The 18,390-nt window shown below is 65.9% G+C and overlaps 1 protein-coding gene across 1 annotated transcript in view; it reads left to right on the top strand.

The window, feature by feature from the left end:
* Positions 1-18,390, top strand: part of MEGF8 (multiple EGF like domains 8) — a 51,643-nt gene that overhangs the window by 18,954 nt on the left and 14,299 nt on the right. The window contains 18 exon segments of the mRNA XM_074939139.1: positions 319-558; positions 2,065-2,183; positions 2,429-2,560; positions 2,714-2,827; positions 3,140-3,388; positions 7,500-7,696; positions 7,915-8,125; positions 10,581-10,803; positions 11,120-11,252; positions 12,783-12,997; positions 13,373-13,483; positions 14,075-14,193; positions 14,630-14,834; positions 15,093-15,264; positions 16,216-16,379; positions 17,569-17,713; positions 18,018-18,169; positions 18,171-18,253. Coding sequence (XP_074795240.1) covers positions 319-558; positions 2,065-2,183; positions 2,429-2,560; positions 2,714-2,827; positions 3,140-3,388; positions 7,500-7,696; positions 7,915-8,125; positions 10,581-10,803; positions 11,120-11,252; positions 12,783-12,997; positions 13,373-13,483; positions 14,075-14,193; positions 14,630-14,834; positions 15,093-15,264; positions 16,216-16,379; positions 17,569-17,713; positions 18,018-18,169; positions 18,171-18,253 — 2,984 coding nt within the window.

An 18,390-nucleotide genomic window follows, 5' to 3' on the forward strand; every position in this document is an offset into this window, starting at 1 on the left:
CCCACCATGTGAACCCCTGGACCCTCCCCCCATCCCTCTGCCTGGTGGCAGTGTGTACCCCCCACACCCGTGTGTACCCCCCACACCCGTGTGTACCCCCGACCCTCTCCCCCTGTGTACTCACCTGTACCCAGGTGCTGCAGAGGGATGATTGGGGTGCTGTGAGTTGGGGAAGGGTGAGGGGCTGGCTGGGGTAGGGAGGGGTGCTGCAGACTGATTGGGGGGTTCCCTGGGGGGCTGGCTGCCGGGGGTGCCCTGGGGGCTGCTGGGGTGCGTGGGGCTGGCCCCCGGGTTCTCACTCTCCCGCTTTCCCCCCAGGAGATCTCGTACTTCTTCCTGGAGCCGTTCCGCGCGGGGCCCTGCCACTCCTACCCCTCCTGCCTGGCCTGCCTGGCCGACCAGGGCTGCGGCTGGTGCCCGCTCAGCGCCAGCTGCCACGGCCGGCTGGAGGGGCCGGGGGGCGGGGGGCCATGCGGGGGGGGCTCCGTGCGCCTCGTCCTCTCTCCCAGCAACTGTTTCCTGTGCGAGGAGTACCGGGACTGCCATGCCTGCAGCGCGGTGAGACGGGCACCGGGGGTGGGGTCTTGGGGGGCGTGGGGAGGGCGAGATGTTCCCTAGGGTACGATATGGACGGCTGAACCGGGGCCCCCCCCGACTCTGTGCCTGGGGAACAGCGCCCCCTCCAGGCCCAGTCTCCTGCCCTGGCCGGCGCAAAGAAAGTGCCCCTCCCCCACCCTCGTTAGCTTGAGCGGGGATCCCTGAGCTGAGCAGGGCTGGTAACGAGGGAGGGGGCGGAGCCGTCAGGGTTGGTTACAAACCGGGATCTAGTCCCCAGACTCACCCAGCCAATGTCTCCTCCGGCCCCGGGACGTCCCGCAGCCCCTGCGGAGGGGAACCCAGCCAGCCCCAGCCAGTGACTCCCCCAGACCCATCAGGGGGTCTAGATAATACCTGGTCCCGCCATGAGTGCGGGGGGCTGGACTGGACACCTCGCGGGGTCCCTTCCAGTCCTGCTATTCTGGAGGGCGGAGAGGTGATGGTGCCTCTTAGGGTGCCCCCCCCCGGCACCGAGGTGCAGGCAGAGCTCCTCCCAGGCTGTGACAAAGCTGGGCTGTTCTTAAAGTTTCCTCTGAATAGTATGGGGGTGCCTCAGTTTCCCCTATGCAGTTCTTAAGTATCTAGGGGGTGGGATAAGGGTGTATGATCATTGCAGAGCCCTAGAGGGCAGGTGTGTGCAGGGGTCTGGACACAGAGAATGGCCGACACCCTGTTTCCTGGCCACTGATGGCCTGGGCCTTCCCCCCTGCAAGGTGAGAGCTAAAGGGTTGGAGAACAAAGGAATCAGGTGCCCTCCTGGCCCGGGAAAGGGACAAAGCCCAGAGGAGAAGGGGCTGGAGGGAGTTTCAGTTTGGGGCTGGCTGGGATATGGAGTGAAGGGCAGACTTGGTGGTCTGGCTCACTGCCCCCCAAAATGGACCCAGCTGAGGGGTCCTGTTCTCTGCACCTACAAGCTCTGTTTTAGACCATGTTCCTGTCGTCTAATAAACCTTCTGTTTTACTGGCTGGCTGAGAGCCACGTCTGACTGCGAAGATGGGGTGCAGGACCCTCTGGCTTCCCCAGGACCCCGCCTGAGCGGACTGGCTGTGGGAAGCACACGGAGGGGCAGAGGAGGCTGAATGCTCCGAGGTCAGACCCAGGAAGGTGGAAGCCGTGTGAGCTGTGTGTCCTGCAGACAGGCTGCTCCCCAAGAGGAGACTCCCCCAGAGTCCTGCCCGGCTTCATGGGGAGCAGTTCCAGAGCGTCACCTGGGGACCCCGTGACAGCAACACGTTCCAGTAACAAACACCCCGTAAAACCACCCAGCTTCATGCACCGCGTGGTTATACCCGTGTTAGTAGGACAATGATGTTCAGCACATTATGAGTTTCCAAGTGATCCCTCCCCAGGCAGGCTTAGTGCAGAACATACCATGGCCGTGTAAGAGTGGTGAACAGGGGGCACAGGAGGGCTCTGGGGTGCTGGCTCTGCAGGGCGGGTCTCTGACCCTCCTGGTGTCCCCCCAGGACCCGTTCTGTGAGTGGCAAGTGAACAGTAGCAAGAAGGGGGATCTCCTTTGTAGCCGCCGGGGCCGGCAGCCCCACGCCATCCGCGCCCCCCAAGACTGCCCTGCGCTGTGCCACCAGTGAGTCCTCGCGGGGGGCCGGGACTGGGGGGGGTGTCAGTGTGGGCAGGGTGCTGGGGCAGGGTGGACGCTGTCTGGGGGGGAGGTGGGCGCTGTCTGGGGGGGTCAGCGTGTGGGCAGGGTGCTGGCGCCGCATGGGTGCTGCCTGGCAGGGAGGTGGGCACTGCCTGGGGGGGCTGGGCATTGGGGGTGGGGCAGCGGGGGGGCTCTGGGGAGCTGTGCAGTAACCCCCCCCCACCCCCCAGGCGGAGCACTTGCGCCGAGTGCCTGTCCAACTCCAGCCAGTGCGCCTGGTGCCAGTCCACCCGCAGCTGCTTCTTCTTCGCCGCCTACCTGGCCAAGTACCCATACGGGGACTGCCGGGGCTGGTACGACAGGTGAGGGGCGCAGGGACTCCGGGGTTCTCTCCTTCCTCTGGGAGGGGGTGGGGCCTAGTGGGGGGCTGGGAGCCAGGACTCCTGGGTTCTCTCCTGCCTCTGGGAGGGGGTGGAGCCAAGCGGGGGACTGACTCATCTGTCTCCTGCCCCCAGTGTCCATTCGGTGCCCCAGTGCCTGGACTGTGCCCAGTTCAACACCTGCCGGGACTGTCTGCAGCACTTCGAGTGTGGCTGGTGTGGGAACACGGACAACCCCACGCTGGGCAGGTAACACGCTGAGGGGCGGGGGTGTGGCCGTTCTCTCTTGGGGGCACCAGCTCCCATCCGGCCCCAGGGCAGGGACTGGCTGGCTCAGGGGGGCAGGGAATGGGGCCGGGGCCTGTCCCCTCTAGGGGGCTCTAGCCCGATCCCCAGGACAGGGACTGGCTGGCTCAGGGGGGCAGGGAATGGGGCACGGGGCCTGTCCCCTCTAGGGGGCTCTGGCCCGATCCGCAGGGCAGGGACTGGCAGGCTCAGGGTGGGGGGTGTTGCTGCGCTTGTCTCTGCTGTGACCCCCCCGTCGCTTCCCCCCACCCCCAGGTGCCTCCAGGGTGATTTCTCCGGCGTGGACGGCTTCCCCAACTGCTCGGTGGCGCTGTGGGAGAGCCATGGGCTGCCCCCCGCCCAGCCCGCCGCCTGGTCGTACGGGCAGTGCCCCGACGTGGACGAGTGCCGGCTGGGCATGGCTCGCTGCCACCCCTTCGCCAGCTGCCGCAACACGCCCGAGGCCTACGAGTGCCGGTGCCAGCGCGGCTACGCCGGTGACGGCACCACCCACTGCAACCAGACGTGAGGGGGGGAGATGGGGCGGGGGGGAGGGCCTGGGGAGAGGGCAGTGCAGGGCTCAGGGGGGTGGTGCGGGGGTGGTGCAGGGCTCAGGGGGGTGGGGAGGGGGCGGTGCAAGGCTGGAGGGGATCTGGGGTGGGGGCAGTGCAAGGTGGGGGGGGTGGGATTTGGGGGCGGGGCTGGGAAAGGGGGCTGGGAGGAGGCTGGGGTGGGGGTGTCACGGAGTGTGGGGGCGTCTGGCCTTCGCCGTGACTCCCAGCCAGTAAAACGGAAGGTTTACTGGACGATGGGAACGGTCCCAAACAGAGCTGGTGGGTACAACCAGGACCCCTCAGTCAAGTCCTTCTGGGGGGCAGGGAGCTTAGACCCCAGCCTTGGGGTTCCCTGCATTTCCCCAGCCAGCTCCCAAACTGAAACCGAAATCCCCCTCCCGCAGTCTCACTCCTCCTCCCCCCAGCTCCTCCTCCAGCCTTTGTCCACTTTCCCGGGGAAAGGCGTCACCTGGGTCCAACCCTGCCCAGCTCCGGTTACAGGCTCAGGTCTCCTCACTCCAGAGGAGTCACCCTCAGCTCCTCCATCCCCCTTGCAGACAGTCCCAGCAGAACTAGACGCCATTCCCCGGTCAGTCCACCCTGCTCCCTGCTGCGTCCCATCTCTCCCCCCTTCGAGACTGAACTGAGCGGGGTCACTCTGACCAGTGACCTGGGGAAGTTCGGGGCCCCCTCTCCGGGACAGCGCATCCGCTATCAGGTTGGCACTTCCCTTCACGTGGACCACGTCCATGTCGTAATCCTGCAGGAGCAGGCTCCACCTCAGGAGCTTGGCGTTGGCTCCTTTCATCTGGTGCAGCCAGGTCAGGGGAGAGTGGTCGGTGTAGACGGTGAAGTGTCGCCCGAAGAGATAGGGCTCTAGTTTCTTGAGGGCCCACACCATGGCCAGGCACTCCTTCTCGATGGCCGCGTAGTGTTGCTCCCGGGGTAGCAACTTCTTGCTCAGGTACACGATGGGGTGTCTCTCCCCCTTTTCATCCTCCTGCATTAACACCGCCCCCAGTCCCGTGTCGGAGGCGTCGCTGAACACCACAAAGGGCTTGTCAAAGTCTGGGTTTGCTAGAACTGGGCCACTGACCAGAGCCTCCTTCAGCGCCTGGAAAGCCTCCTGGCACTGCTCGGTCCAGACCACCTTGTCTGGCTTCCCCTTCTTGCATAGCTCAGTGATGGGGGTGGCTATGGCGCTAAAGTGGGGCACAAATCTTCGGTAGTATCCTGCCATCCCAATAAAGGCTTGGACCTGCTTTTTGGTGTGGGGAGCGGGCCAGTCTCTGATCACCTCCACCTTGGCTGGTTCCGGCTTTAGGCGGCCGCTCCCCACCCGATGGCCCAGGTAAGATACATCAGCCATCCCCACCTTGCACTTCTCCGCTTTTACAGTCAGCCCAGCCCCCTGGAGTCGGTCCAGCAGTTGTCTAACCTGGGACACATGGTCCTCCCAGGTCTGGCTAAAGACACAGATGTCACCAATATACGCCACGGCAAAACTCTCCATCCCCCTCAGGAGCTGGCCCACCAGGCGCTGGAAGGTGGCCGGCGCTCCCTTGAGGCCGAAAGGCAGGGTCAGAAACTCATAGAGCCCCAGAGGGGTGATAAAGGCCGATTTCAGCCGGGCATCTGCATCCAGCGGCACTTGCCAGTAGCCCTTTGTAAGGTCCATGGTGGTAAGGTACCGAGCTCCTCCCAGCTTGTCTAGGAGCTCGTCCGGCCTGGGCATGGGGTAGGCATCCGATACAGTGATGGCATTGAGCTTCCGATAGTCCACACAGAACCGGACCGACCCATCCTTTTTGGGGACCAGCACCACCGGTGGGGCCCAAGGGCTGGCCGATGGCTGGATCACCGCCAAAGCCAGCATGTCCCGGACCTCTCTTTCCAGGTCCTGAGCAGTTTTCCCTGTGACTCGGAACGGGGAGCATCTTATCGGCGGGTGCGACCCTGTCTGCACCCGGTGGACAGTCAGATTAGTGCGTCCAGGCTGGTTGGAAAACAGCTGTCGGTACGGATGCAGTACCCCCCTGACCTCAGCTTGCTGGGCAGGGGTTAGCTGATCCGAGAGGGGAATTGTTTCCAGGGGGGAACCAGCTCTGGTCCCAGGGAATAGATCTACTAAAGGGTCATCTCCCTGCTCCTCCCACTGTCCACACACGGCCAACACCACATTCCCCCTGGCATAATATGGCTTCATCATATTCACATGGTACACCCGGCGGTGGTGTGCCCGGTTCGACAGCTCCACCACAGAGTTTACCTCATTGAGCTGCTTGACGACCTTGAAAGGGCCCTCCCAGGCGGCCTGTAGTTTGTTCTTTCTCACGGGGATGAGAACCATCACCTGATCCCCGGTGGCGTAGGCCCGGGCCCGGGCCCGCGCCGTGCGGTCATACCAGACCTTCTGCTTCCTTTGGGCTCTGGCCAGATTCTCCCTGGCCAGGCCCATGAGTTCAGCCAGTCTCTCTCGGAAGATCAGGACATACTCCACCACTGACTCTCCATCGGGAGTGGCCTTCCCCTCCCACTCGTCTCTCATCAGGTCCAGGGGCCCCTCACCCTCCTTCCATATAACAGTTCGAAAGGCGAAAATCCGGTAGACTCCTGGGGCACCTCCCTGTACGCGAACAGCAGGTGAGGTAAGTACTTGTCCCAATCCTGCGGGTGCTGGTTCATAAAGGTTTTCAGCATCATCTTTAGCGCCCCGTTGAACCTCTCCACCAGCCCATTGGACTGGGGGTGATACGCTGAGGCCCAGTCATGCCGGACCCCACATTTCTCCCACAAGCACCGGAGCAGGGCCGACATGAAGTTGGAGCCTTGGTCTGTCAAGACTTCCCTGGGGAACCCCACTCGGCTGAAAATGGTCAGGAGCGCATCTGCCACGGTGTCTGCTTCAATGGAAGCTAAGGGCACTGCCTTGGGGTAGCGGGTGGCAAAATCTACCACCACCAGAATGTATTTCTTCCCCGACCGGGTCGTCTTGCTGAGAGGCCCCACGATGTCCATGGCCACCTTCTGGAAAGGCTCCTCTATGATGGGCAAAGGTCTCAAAGCCACTTTCCCCTTGTCCTGGGCCTTCCCCACCCTCTGACAGGGGTCACAGGATCGGCAATACTGCTGGACGGTGGTAAAGACCCCGGGCCAGTAAAAGTTCTGTAGCAACCTCTGCCGGGTGCGCCGGATTCCCTGGTGCCCTGCGAGGGGGATGTCATGGGCCAGGGACAGGAGCTTGCGGCGATACTTCTGGGGGACCACCAGCTGCCTCCTGATCCCACAGGACTCCCCTTCCCCTGGGGGAGCCCATTCTCGGTACAGGAACCCCTTCTCCCACAGGAACCTCTCCTGGCAGCCTCTCCTCATGGTCCGTCCCACCCTGAGGTCGGCCAGGTCCCTGAGCTTCTGCAAGGAGGGATCTTTCCTCAACTCGGCCTGGAACTCAGCGGCTGGGGAAGGGATGGGGCCCGGTTCCCTCTCATTGGCCGGGTCTGAGGCCTCCGCCTCTCTGAGCCGTGCCCCTCGGCGCTCCCTCCCCACCAGGGTAGGGTCCTGCGCCTCCGGTGTGGTACCCTCCCCAAGGTCGAGGTGCAGTGCCCCTCGCCGGCTCTGGCTATGGGTCACAACCAGGGCGGTCTGGGGGTTGCTTGGCCAGTCCTGCAGGTCCCCTCCCATCAAAACCTCAGTGGGCAAATGGTGGTGTACCCCCACATCCTTCGGGCCCTTCTTGGCCCCCCATTTCAGGTGTACCCCTGCCACGGGCACCTTAAATGGGGTCCTGCCCACCCCTGTCAGGGTCAGGTAGGTGTTGGGCACCACCCGATCTGGGGCCACCATCTAGACGGCATTCCCCGGTCAGTCCACCTCGCTCCCTGCTGCATCACGGGGGGCAGTGGAGGGCTCAGGGGGCTTGGGATTTGGGGGGGGTCTGGAGAAGGGGGTGGCGCAGCGCTCGTGGGGGGGGGTCCGGGAAGGGGGGAAGGGGTGGTGCAGGGCTGGGGGGTTCTGGGGAGGGCTGGGATTCATGGGGGGGCGCTGGCTGTCCGGTTCCGACCCCCACCCTGGCGTCTCCCCAGGTGCTACGAGGAGTGTGGACACGGCCGGTGCAGCGGCCCCCCCGACTACGCATGCGAGTGTGAGCTGGGCTGGACGTCGGAGCCGGGCACCGGGGCCAATGGCAGCGCGGGGGGGGCCCGGTGCAGCGTGGACTGCGGCTGTCACTTCCACAGCAGCTGCCAGGCCGGGGGGCCCGGGGTGTGTGATGAGTGCCAGGGTGAGTCCCCTGAGGCCCCATAGCCCCCTTGCGCCTCCCGTGGCCACTGCACTCCCCCCCGTGGCCCCCTGCAAACCCCATGGCCCCCGCATCCCCCCTGCGGCCCCCCACATGCTCCCCCACGGCCCTGTCCTCCTGCTTGGGCCCTGCACTCCCCCTACGCCCCTTCCACATCCCCAACTCCCCTCCCCCCCGCTCACTCTGCTCCCCCTCCGCAGACTGGACCCACGGCGAGCGCTGCCATCTCTGCCAGCCCGGCAGCTTCGGCGACGCCACGAGCCCGGTCGGGTGCCGGGCGTGCGAGTGCAACGGGCACGGCCTGCCTGAGCTGGGCCACTGCCACGGGGCCACGGGGGCCTGCTACTGCGCCCCCCCCGCTGAGGGGCCACACTGCGAGCGCTGTGCTGCCGGGTTCTACGGCGACCCCAGGTGAGGCCCCCTCTGCCCCCCAACTCTGCCAGAGACCCCCCTTCTTCCTGCCCCCCAACACCCCATCTCCCCGCTGAGGGGCCACACTGCGAGTGCTGCGCCACTGGGAACTACGGGGACCCTAGGGCAGATCCCTGCCCCCCCAGAGCTGCCCAGTCCCGGGGTCCCAGGCTTGGGGCTCTGGCCCGGCTCTGGATGAAGCCAGGCAGGACTCTGGGGCACCGTCTCCCGCCAGGGCCAGCAGCCTACTCGGCTTCCGGGCCTGCTGGGTCCGACCTCAGAGCGTTCAGCCCCCTGCTTACCCCGGGACCCCCCTCAGCGAGTCCCCCTGGACGGGGCCCCTGGGGAGCCTCACACGCCCCCAAAGGGCCCTATCCCCTGCAGCCCGTGGGTGACACAGATGGGTTATTAGCCATGGGGAACCCAGCGTAGAACAGAGCTTGTGAGCGCAGGGATCCGCAGCAAAGTCCGTCTGTGGGGGATCCAGAGCCCAGTGCCCTTGGCTCCCCCCTGAGTCCCAAACAGGAGACTGACCCGTTTCCCACAGCCCAGCCCATCGCCCCCAGCTCCCCCCTCCAGACTTTGCCTCTCTCCTGAGGAAACCGGTGGCCTGGCCTGTGTTCTCCAACGCCATCGGTTGCCATCAGTGTCAGCCAGTCTCTGCAGCCCGTGGGCATCACACCTGCCCTCTCGGGGTCTCTGCAACGATCGCACCCCTTGATCCCCCCATCTAGGTACTAAAGCAATAGATGGGGTGTGACGAAGTGGGGGTTCCCCTTGTATGTGAGCCTACGTGAGTCTGATTGTTCTGCATGAATATGATGCATTCCTCAGTTTCCCTGTGTGCTGCACCAGAGGCTAGGTGGTGGGAATAAGGGCGTGTGACTTGCTGAGACCCTTGGGGGCAGTAGGCGATGGCCAGTGCCCCTCGGAACCTGAGACCCAGGAGGGGGATGTGACCAGGTGACATTTTGCCCAGGAAGCAGGACAAAGACCAGGGGGGTGGGGGGCAACGGAGGTGTTTGGGGCCAGGCAGTTGGAAGCGGGGCTGTCTCTTGTGTGGGACTCAGGGGGAGCCCAAGGCGCTGGGCTCTGGGTCCCCCCACAACGGACTTTGCTGCAGGTCCCTGGTCCCTGCGCTCACAAGCTCTGTTCTACGCTGGGTTCCCCTCGACTCACAACCCGCCTGAGTCACGCGCTGGCTGGGAGTCGCTGCTGGCTGGAGGGGGCCCTCTGGGGGCTCGTGAGGCTCCCCAGGGGTCCTGTCCAGGGGGACTTGCTGTGGGGGGTCCTGGGGTGACGAGGGGGCTGAACACTCCGAGGTCGGACCCTGGAGGCCCCGAAGCCGGACTGGCTCCTGGCCCTGGTGACAGGTGCCCTGTGGGGAGACCCTGCCCCAGAGTCCTGCATGAGCCTCATCCGGAGCCGTGCAGGAGCCCCCAGCCTGCGGCTCTGTGACAAGGGGAAACTGAGGCACACACAATATTCAGAGAAAACATTAAGATCATTTCCTCACACCCCATTCCCCGTTGGAGGGGTGTCACGGAGTCCCCGGGCGATGCTCGGGAACTGCTCCCTACATAGCCAGGCAGGACTCTGGGGAAGTCTCCTCTCTGGGAGCAGCCTGTCTGCAGGACACACAGCTCCCCCGGCTCCCACCTTCCTGGGTCTGGCCTCAGAGCATTCAGCATCCTCTGCCCCTCCGTGCGCTTCCCACAGCGAGTCCGCTCAGGTGGGGTCCTGGGGGGGCCAGAGGGTCCTGCCCCCCAACTCCGCAGTCAGACGTGACTCTCAGCCAGCCAGTAAAACAGAGGTTTATTAGACGACAGGAACATGGTCTAACACAGAGCTTGTAGGTGCAGAGACCAGGACCCCTCAGTCAGGTCCGTCTTGGGGCGCAGGGAGGCCAGAGCCCCATCTGGGCCTCCCTCCGTTTCCCCAGACAGCTCCAAACTGAAACTCTCCTGCCCCTCCTCTGGCCACCTGGTCCCTCTGTTCTCCAGCCCCTTCAGTTCGCACCTTTGCAGGGGAGGGGCCCAGGCCATCAGTGGCCAGGAGACAGGGTGTCGGCCATTCTCTGTGCAGACACCATCACACTGGGCCTCTAGGGCTCTGCAACAATCACACCCCCTGATCCCACCACCTAGACACTTAAGAACTGCCTAGGGGAAACTGAGGCACACAGTATTCAGAGAGAACACTGAGAACATTCCCACTTCGTCACAAGGGGCCACACTGCCAGGTTCTATGGGGACCCCAGGTGAGACCCCCCGCCCCACAGAGACCCTACCGCCGCCGCCCAGGAGTGGCACTGCTCCTCCCCCGAGAAGGAACCCCCCACTCCTCTGCACTTGCTCATGGGGGGTCCCTGCCTCCACAGACCCACAGGCCCCCTGTTCGGGGCAGGACCCCTGTGGGGGCCCCTCCCAGTGCTGATGCTCTCTCTCTCCCCCAGGAACATGGGCACCTGCTACCGGGCGTGTGAGGGGCGCTCGCTGCTGGCCAACCTCTCAGGTTTGGGGTCCCTGGGCTCCCGGCGGGCAGGTGGGGTGCCCGGGGACCTGGCCCACTGCCTGTGGGTGCTGTCGGTTTCACCCGGCCTGGAGCCCTGCCTGCCCGCCCAACCCTGCCCCGCCATCAGCCTGACCCTGCAGCCCGACCTCAGCACCCCCTGCATGGTGAGTGGGGTGGGCTGGGGGGGCTTGGATCAGGTGCTGGGGGCCGTTGTGGGGAGCAGGGTCTGTGCTGGATGCTGTGGGGAAGGCAGCACTGGGCGGCAGAGCAGGATCTTACCATGGGGGGGCAGAGTGGGGTCCAAGTCGGGTGCTATGGCGGGTCTGGGGGGTACCAGGGTTCAGGCCCTGCGGGGGCTGCTGTCATTGGGGGAGCAGGGCCTGGGCCATGGGGCGGGGGACCAGGGCGTGGGCCAGGTGCTGTGGGGGGTGCTGGAGGGGAGCAGCCATACCAGGGGTCCCATCTCCACCTGCCCCCCAGCACAGCTACGCCTACGCCTTCGATGGGCTGCCGGCCTTCCTGGACACCGGGGAGATCCAGGCCGACCGGACCCTCATCGGAGCCTTCTGCGGACAGGGCCGTGCCCAGCCCCTCACTGTGGAGGCCGCATCAGGTGGGTGCTTTCAGTGGGGGGGGCATGGGCCCCCCAGGGTTCCGGGCATGGCATGGGGTTGGGGGTGTCCTGGGGTCCCAGCTGGCTCTGCAGGAGATGGGACGGGGTGTAGCCCTGGGTGGGCCTGTGTGGGCCGCGACCCACCCATTTATAGTCCAGCCCTGCCCCACAGCCCCGGCTCTGCTCCGGCCCTGCTCTGGCGCTTGCCGGCCCACAAGCCCCCGCACCCCGACCCACTGCTCCCACCCGGCAGTTCTGCACCCATTTTCCTGGGGGCCCCCCAATTGGCCAGGGCCCCTGGCTATGGGCCCCGTTGGCCCAGTGACTAAGCCACCACTGGGAGGAGGGCAGTTGATCGAGTTGGCGGCCCCAAAGGAGATCCTCAGGAAAGGTCGGGCTGCCGCCTCAGGGAGCCAGGCCCAGCGTGGGGCGCGGACGGGGCCGAGAGCCGTGGGCGCCGAAGTCAGGGCCCACCCTGATGTCCCCTCCCGGCTATGCCACTGGGACACGCTCCGGCTGTTAGGAGCCAGGCTACCTCGTGTTGGCCGGTCTCTGTGCCCAGGCAGCCAGTCACAGCCACACCCGCCCCCAGGGGTCCCCGGGCGATGCTCGGGACCTGCTCCCCCCGAAGCCAGGCAGGACTCTGGGGGAGTCTCCTCTCGGGGAGCAGCCTGTCTGCAGGACACACAGCTCACCCAGCTTCCACCTTCCTGGGTCTGACCTCGGAGCATTCAGCCTCCTCTGCCCCTCCGTGCGCTTCCCACAGCGAGTCCGCCCAGGCGGGGTCCTGGGGAAGCCAGAGGGTCCTGCCCCCCAACTCCGCAGTCAGACGTGACTCTCAGCCAGCCAGTGAAACAGAAGGTTTATTAGACGACAGGAACATGGTCTAACACAGAGCTTGTAGGTGCAGAGAACAGGACCCCTCAGCTGGGTCCATTTTGGGGGGCAGTGAGCCAGACAACCCCATCTGCCCTTCACTCCATGTCCCAGCCAGCCCCAAACTGAAACTCCCTCCAGCCCCCCCCTCCTCTGGGCTTTGTCCCTTTCCCCGGCCAGGAGGGCACCGGATTCCTTTGTTCTCCCATCCTTTAGCTCTCACCTTGCAGGGGGGAAGGGCCCAGGCCATCAGTGGCCAGGAAACAGGGTGTCGGCCATTGTCTGTGTCCAGACCCCTGCACACACCTGCCCTCTAGGGCTCTGCAAGGATCATACACCCTTATCCCACCCCCTAGATACTTAAGAACTGCCTAGGGGAAACTGAGGCACCCCCACACTATTCAGAGGAAACATTAAGAACAGTCCCGCTTTGTCACACCCCCCACCTCGGTACTGGAGTAACACGGGGCAAACTGAGGCACACAGTATTCAGAGAAAACATTGAGAACTGCATAATGGGGGGCCAAACAGACCCTCCTGGTTCCCGGCTGCGCGCAGGGTAGATGGGGTGGGGGGGCACAGAGACACCCCCCCACCTCCCCTGGCTGTGCACGGGTGGGGGGCACAGACCGCTCTAACACCCCTCCCTCCCAGGGCTGCTGGTTCTGTACTACGAGGCGAACTCCAGCGAGGCGTCAGGGTTCAACGCTACTTTCGCCGTGCATCGCTGCTGGCCTGGCTGCCGGCCCACCCAGGAGTGCCGGGATGGGCGCTGCGTGTGCCGGGGGGGCTATGCCGGGCCCCACTGCCAGCTGCGGGTCTGCCCCGGGAACTGCTCTGCCCACGTCGGCCGGGGCGTCTGCAACATGGTGAGTGATGGGGCGGGCAGGGGGCTGCCAAGGGAGGGGCCTGGGACAGGGGGACTGACCGGGGGGTGGGGGGCGGGCAGGGGACTGAGCTGGGGGAGGGGCAGGGAGAGTGTTATGGGGGCCACGGGCAGGGGGTACAACAGGGGGAGGGGCGGGGGGATGAAGTGGGAGGCGAAGGGGAACGGCTGGGGGGCTCCATTGGGGGACTGGCCCAGGGCGAGTTCACAGTGGGGCTGGAGTCCACGGCTGGCCCAGGATCTGTGCTGAGGCATGTGGGGGGAGGAGGTGGGGTCAGCACAGGCTCTAGGGGGGCAGTAGCCAAGGGGGGCAGGGTGAGGGCCGTGCCCATCTCACCCTCCCCCTCCTGCCCCCCAGAGTCTGGGTCTGTGCATCTGTGGCGAGGGATTCGGGGGTGCGGATTGTTCGGTGCCCCTGGACCCGGGGAAGCTCATCTGGGAGACGCTGATCGACAGCCAGCTGACGCCCGTGAGTCCCCCCGCCGGGACCCCCAACCTCGCCGAACCACCCCCCACGCGCCCTGCCTGGGCACCCCCTGCTCATGCACCCCCTTGCCCCGCCATGCCCCGCCCCATCCCCCCAACCCCACCGGGCACTCCCCACTCTGCCTGGCAGGGGCACTGCCCAGCTGCCCCACGCCTGCCCCGCCTGGCCTGGGATGGACACCCCCCGCATCCTGGCACCCCTGCCCTGCCCAGCCCCACCCCCACGGCCCCACCGGGCACCCTATAGCCCTGCCTGGCCCGGGATGGACACCCCGCATCCTGGCACCCCTGCCCCACCCAGCCCCACCCCCACGGCCCCACGGAGCACCCCATGGCCCTGCCTGGCCCGGGATGGACACCCCACATCCTGGCACCCCTGCCCTACCCAGCCCCACCCCCACGGCCCCACCGAGCACCCCCTAGCCCTGCCTGGCCTGGGCACACCCCATTCCTGGCCAGGCACTGCCTCCTGCCTGACACCGTCCCCTGCCCCACAGTCAACGCTGGCCCTGCAGGCCCCGGCCCCAGCCCCAGCCCCCCAGGCACTGACCCTGCCTCTGTGCGTCTGTCCCAGGACACGGCCAGCCGGTTCCTGCACCGCCTGGGCCACACCATGGTGGAGGGGCCGGAGGCCACGCTCTGGATGTTCGGGGGCCTGTCCCTGCGCCAGGGGCTGCTGGGCAACGTCTACAGGTGAGTGGGGAGCCCTCGGGCTCCCCCCCCTTCCTCGGGCTCCCCCCTCTGGGACCTGCCGGGCTCCGCCCCCTTTCTCGGGCTCCACCCCAGGGACCTGCTGGGCTCCTCCCCCTGAACCTGCTGGGCTCCGCCCCTTCCTCAGGCTCCGCCATCCCCGGATGGGACCCTCTCTTCTCCCACTGGGATCACAGGTTCACCCCAACTCCTGACCTGACTCCACCCCCAGCCCGGGGTGCTGCCCCCACCCTCTTCTGATTGGACTGGCCTTTGTCAGGCCTCGGTTACCCCCCAACGGTGGGGCTGGAGGGGAGGGGCAAGCCGTGGGTCTCTGAGGTGGGGAGAGCCCCATTGCCCCCAGCTCCGGGGGTGGGGCTGTGGGTCTCTGGCCCCCCCGGCTCCGGGGGACTCTCTCGCTCTGGGTCTCTCCCCACAGGTACTCCATCCCTGAGCGCCGCTGGACCCAGATGCTGGCGGGGACGGAGGACGGGGGGCCAGGGCCCAGCCCCCGCTACTTCCACGCCGCGGCCTACGTGCCGGCCCGCCAGGCCATGGTGGTGCTGGGGGGGCTGGCGGCCGGCGGCGTCACCAGCGACTGCTGGGTGCTCAACCTCACCACGCTGCAGTGGAGACAGGAGCAGGTACCCGCAGCCCCCGCCCCCCACCGACCCAGCGCCAACCCCCCCCCACCCCCCCGCATGACCCCCGCCCCCCACCGACCCAGCGCCAACCCCCCCCACCCCCCTGCATGACCCCCGCCCCCACGCTGACCCCAGCCCTGGGCTCCTGCTCACTCTGCCCGTGAGCCCAGTGCCCCTGACACTTCACATCGACCTCGGTGCCTTGTGACCCCTGCCCCCGGGGGCCGCCGGCCCGCTCTGAGCTCTGCTCTCCCCCAGGATCCCCTGCTCCCGGCCGTGGCGGGGCACACGCTGACCCCCCGGCGCGACACCTCCCTGCTGCTCATCGGCGGCTACTCCCCGGCCGACGGCTTCAACAAGCAGCTGCTGGAGTACGGTGTGGAGAGCGAGCGCTGGCAGGCGGGGCCGGCGGCCGGGACCCCCCCCACAGGTACAATCCCCCCCAGGTACCCCCCAGCGTGGAGAGTGAGCGTTGGCAGGCAGCTGGGACCCCAATGTGGGGACAGAGCAGGGTGAGGGGTGTCACGGGGTCCCTGGGCGATGCTCTGGAACTGCTCCCCACAAAGCCAGGCAGGACTCTGGGGCCGTCTCCTCTCGGGGAGCAGCCTGTCTGCAGGACACACAGCTCCCCCGGCTCCACCTTCCTGGCTCTGACCTCGGAGCATTCAGCCTCCTCTGCCCCTCCGTGTGCTTCCCACAGCGAATCCGCCCAGGCGGGGTCCTGGGGAGGCCAGAGGGTCCTGCCCCCCAACTCCGCAGACAGACGTGGCTCTCAGCCAGCCAGTAACACAGAAGGTTTATTAGACGACAGGAACATGGTCTAACACAGAGCTTGTAGGTGCAGAGAACAGGACCCCTCAGCTGGGTCCATTCTGGGGGGCAGTGAGCCAGACAACCCCGTCTGCCCTTCACTCCATGTCCCCAGCCAGCCCCAAACTGAAATTCTCTCCAGCCCCTCCTCCTCTGGGCTTTGTCCCTTTCCCGGGCCAGGAGGGCACCTGATTCCCTTTGTTCTGCAACCCTTTAGCTCTCACCTCACAGGGGGGAAGGGCCCAGGCCATCAGTGGCCAGGAAACAGGGTGTCGGCCATTCTCTGTGTCCAGACCCTTCCACACACCTGCCCTCTAGGGCTCTGCAATGATCAGACACCCTTATCCCACCACCTAGACACTTAAGAACTGCCTAGGGGAAACTGAGGCACCCCCAGAATATTCAGGGGAAACATTAAGAACAGTCCCGCTTCGTCACAAGGGGTTCAGCAGCTGTCCCCGCCCCCCCCCCAGGTCCCCCCGGCATGCAGAGCGAGCGTGGGCAGGCAGCTGGGACTTCAGGGTGGGCACAGAGCAGGGTGAGGGTTCAGCAGCTGTCCCCGCCCCCCCAGGTCTGTACGGGCACTCAGCCGTGTACCACGAGGGCACAGACGCAGTCTACGTTTTCGGGGGGCAGCGTTTCCACGTGGAGACTGTGTCAGCCTCCCCCGAACTTTACAGCCTACACTGCCCCAGCCGGACCTGGAGCCTGCTGGCCCCCGCCCAGGGCCCCAAGGTAGGGGGCAGTGCCAGGGCAGGGGCGTGGGCATGGGAGGCAGGGGGGTTGGGCAACAGGGACATGGGGGTTAGGGGCTAAAGTTTGGGGGATGTGGTTTGGGGGTGCAGCGGGGTGGTGGGTTTTTTGGGGTACAGTGTGGTTTTGGGGTGCAGCAGGGATGTGGGCGTTTTGGGTTGCAGTGCAGTTGTGGGGTTTTTGGGGGTGCAGGGGTTTTGGGCTACAGTAGGGATGTGGGAGGTGGGGTCACAGGGTTTTGGGATGCAGTGCGGTTATGAAGCTAGGGAGATGGATATGGGGGTGCAGGGTTTTTTGGGGTACAGCAGGGATGTGGGGGGTGGGAAGGTTTGGGGTGCAGTGGGGTTATGGGCTGGGGGATGGAGTTTTGGGGTGCAGCGGGTGGTTAGGGTTTGGGGCACAGTGGGATTATGCGGTTGGGAATAATAATGAGGTTTTGGGGTGCAGTGAGGTTATGAGGCTGGGAGATGGGGTTTTGGGGTGCAGCCGGGGTGGGTTTTGGGGGGTTGGATACAGTAGGGTTATGGGGCTAGGGGGATGGGGTTTTGGGGTGCAGTGATGTTATGGGGCACGAGGGCACAGACACCATCTACATTTTGGGGGGCAGCGTAGATGGGGTGGTGGGGTTTTGGGGGCACAGCAGGGATAGGGGGGTGGGGGTAGGGGGTTTGGGGTGCAGTGGGATTTTGGGGTGCAGTGAGGTTACGGGGCTGGGGGAATGGGGTTTTGGGGTGCAGCAGGTGGTTAGGGTTTTGGGGTGGTGGGGGGGTTGGGGTATAGTGGGGTGATGAGACTAGGGGGATGGGTTTGGGCTGCAGTGATGTTATAGGGCACAGATGCAGTCTACGTTTTCGGGGGCAGCGTAGATGGGGTGGTGGGGTTTTGGGGTACAGTGGGGTTATGGGGCTGGGGTTTTGGGGTGCAGCGGGGTGGTTAGGGTTTTGGGGCACAGCGGGGATGTGGGGGCGGGGGCAGGGGGTTTGGGGTGCAGTGGGATTGTGGGGTGCAGTGAGGTTACGGGGCTGGGGGAATGGGGTTTTGGGGTGCAGCGGGTGGTTAGGGTTTTGGGGCACAGCGGGGATGTGGGGGGAGGGTTGACCCCGGCTCTTTCCGATCCCGTGTGGGGGGGAGGGTTGACCCCGGCTCTTTCCGATCCCGTGTGTTCCCCCAGCCGCTGTCTCACTTCTTCCACGCGGCGGCCGTGCTCCGGGACACCATGGTGGTGGTCGGGGGCCGCACGGAGACCCAGGACTTCACCAGCCACCTGCTGCTTTACCAGCTCAACTGCAACACCTGGATCCTGCCCAACCAGACGGGTAACGGGGCCGGGATGGGGGGCCAGGGGCCGGGGGGGCCAGGCAGGGAGACCCCCCCAGCCCCACAAAGCAGGGAGGGGACCCCAGCCACACAGGCAATGGGGAGTGAGTTTCTCCCCCGCTCTGAGTTTCTCCCCAGCGTCTCCTTCCCCCCGCCACACTGCCCCCGTTTCCCATGATCCTTCACGGCCCCCGTTTCCCATGATCCTTCACTGCCCCCGTTACCCATGATCCTTCACGGCCCCCGTTTCTCCCTCCAGGCTGGGTTGGCGGGGTTACCCAGGATCCTTTGCTCTCCCCGCAGGCCCGGCAGTGGTGGGCGTGCCCATGAACGAGTCGGTGGCCCACGCGGTGGCCGCGGTCGGGGGCCGGATCTACGTTTCCGGGGGGTTCAGCGGGGTGGCGCTGGGGCGCATGGCCGTGCTGACGGTGCCCTCCGACCCCTGCCTCGTCTTCCCCGGCCCCCGACGCCTGCAACCGCTCGCGTGCCAGCTGCACCTGGTGCCACGGCAGCTGCCTGTCTGCCGACGCCGCCGACAGGTGGGGGCTGGGAGGGGGCGTGGCCACTGATGGGGAGGGGGGCGTGGCTTCAGGGGAATAGGCCGTGGTTATTGGGGGATGGGCGGAAGCTATTGGTGGGGTGAGGAAGTAGGGGTGTGGCCATTGGTGGGGGACGT

This window comes from Natator depressus, chromosome 24 (genome assembly GCF_965152275.1).
Source record: "Natator depressus isolate rNatDep1 chromosome 24, rNatDep2.hap1, whole genome shotgun sequence".
Classification (NCBI taxonomy): domain Eukaryota; kingdom Metazoa; phylum Chordata; order Testudines; family Cheloniidae; genus Natator; species Natator depressus.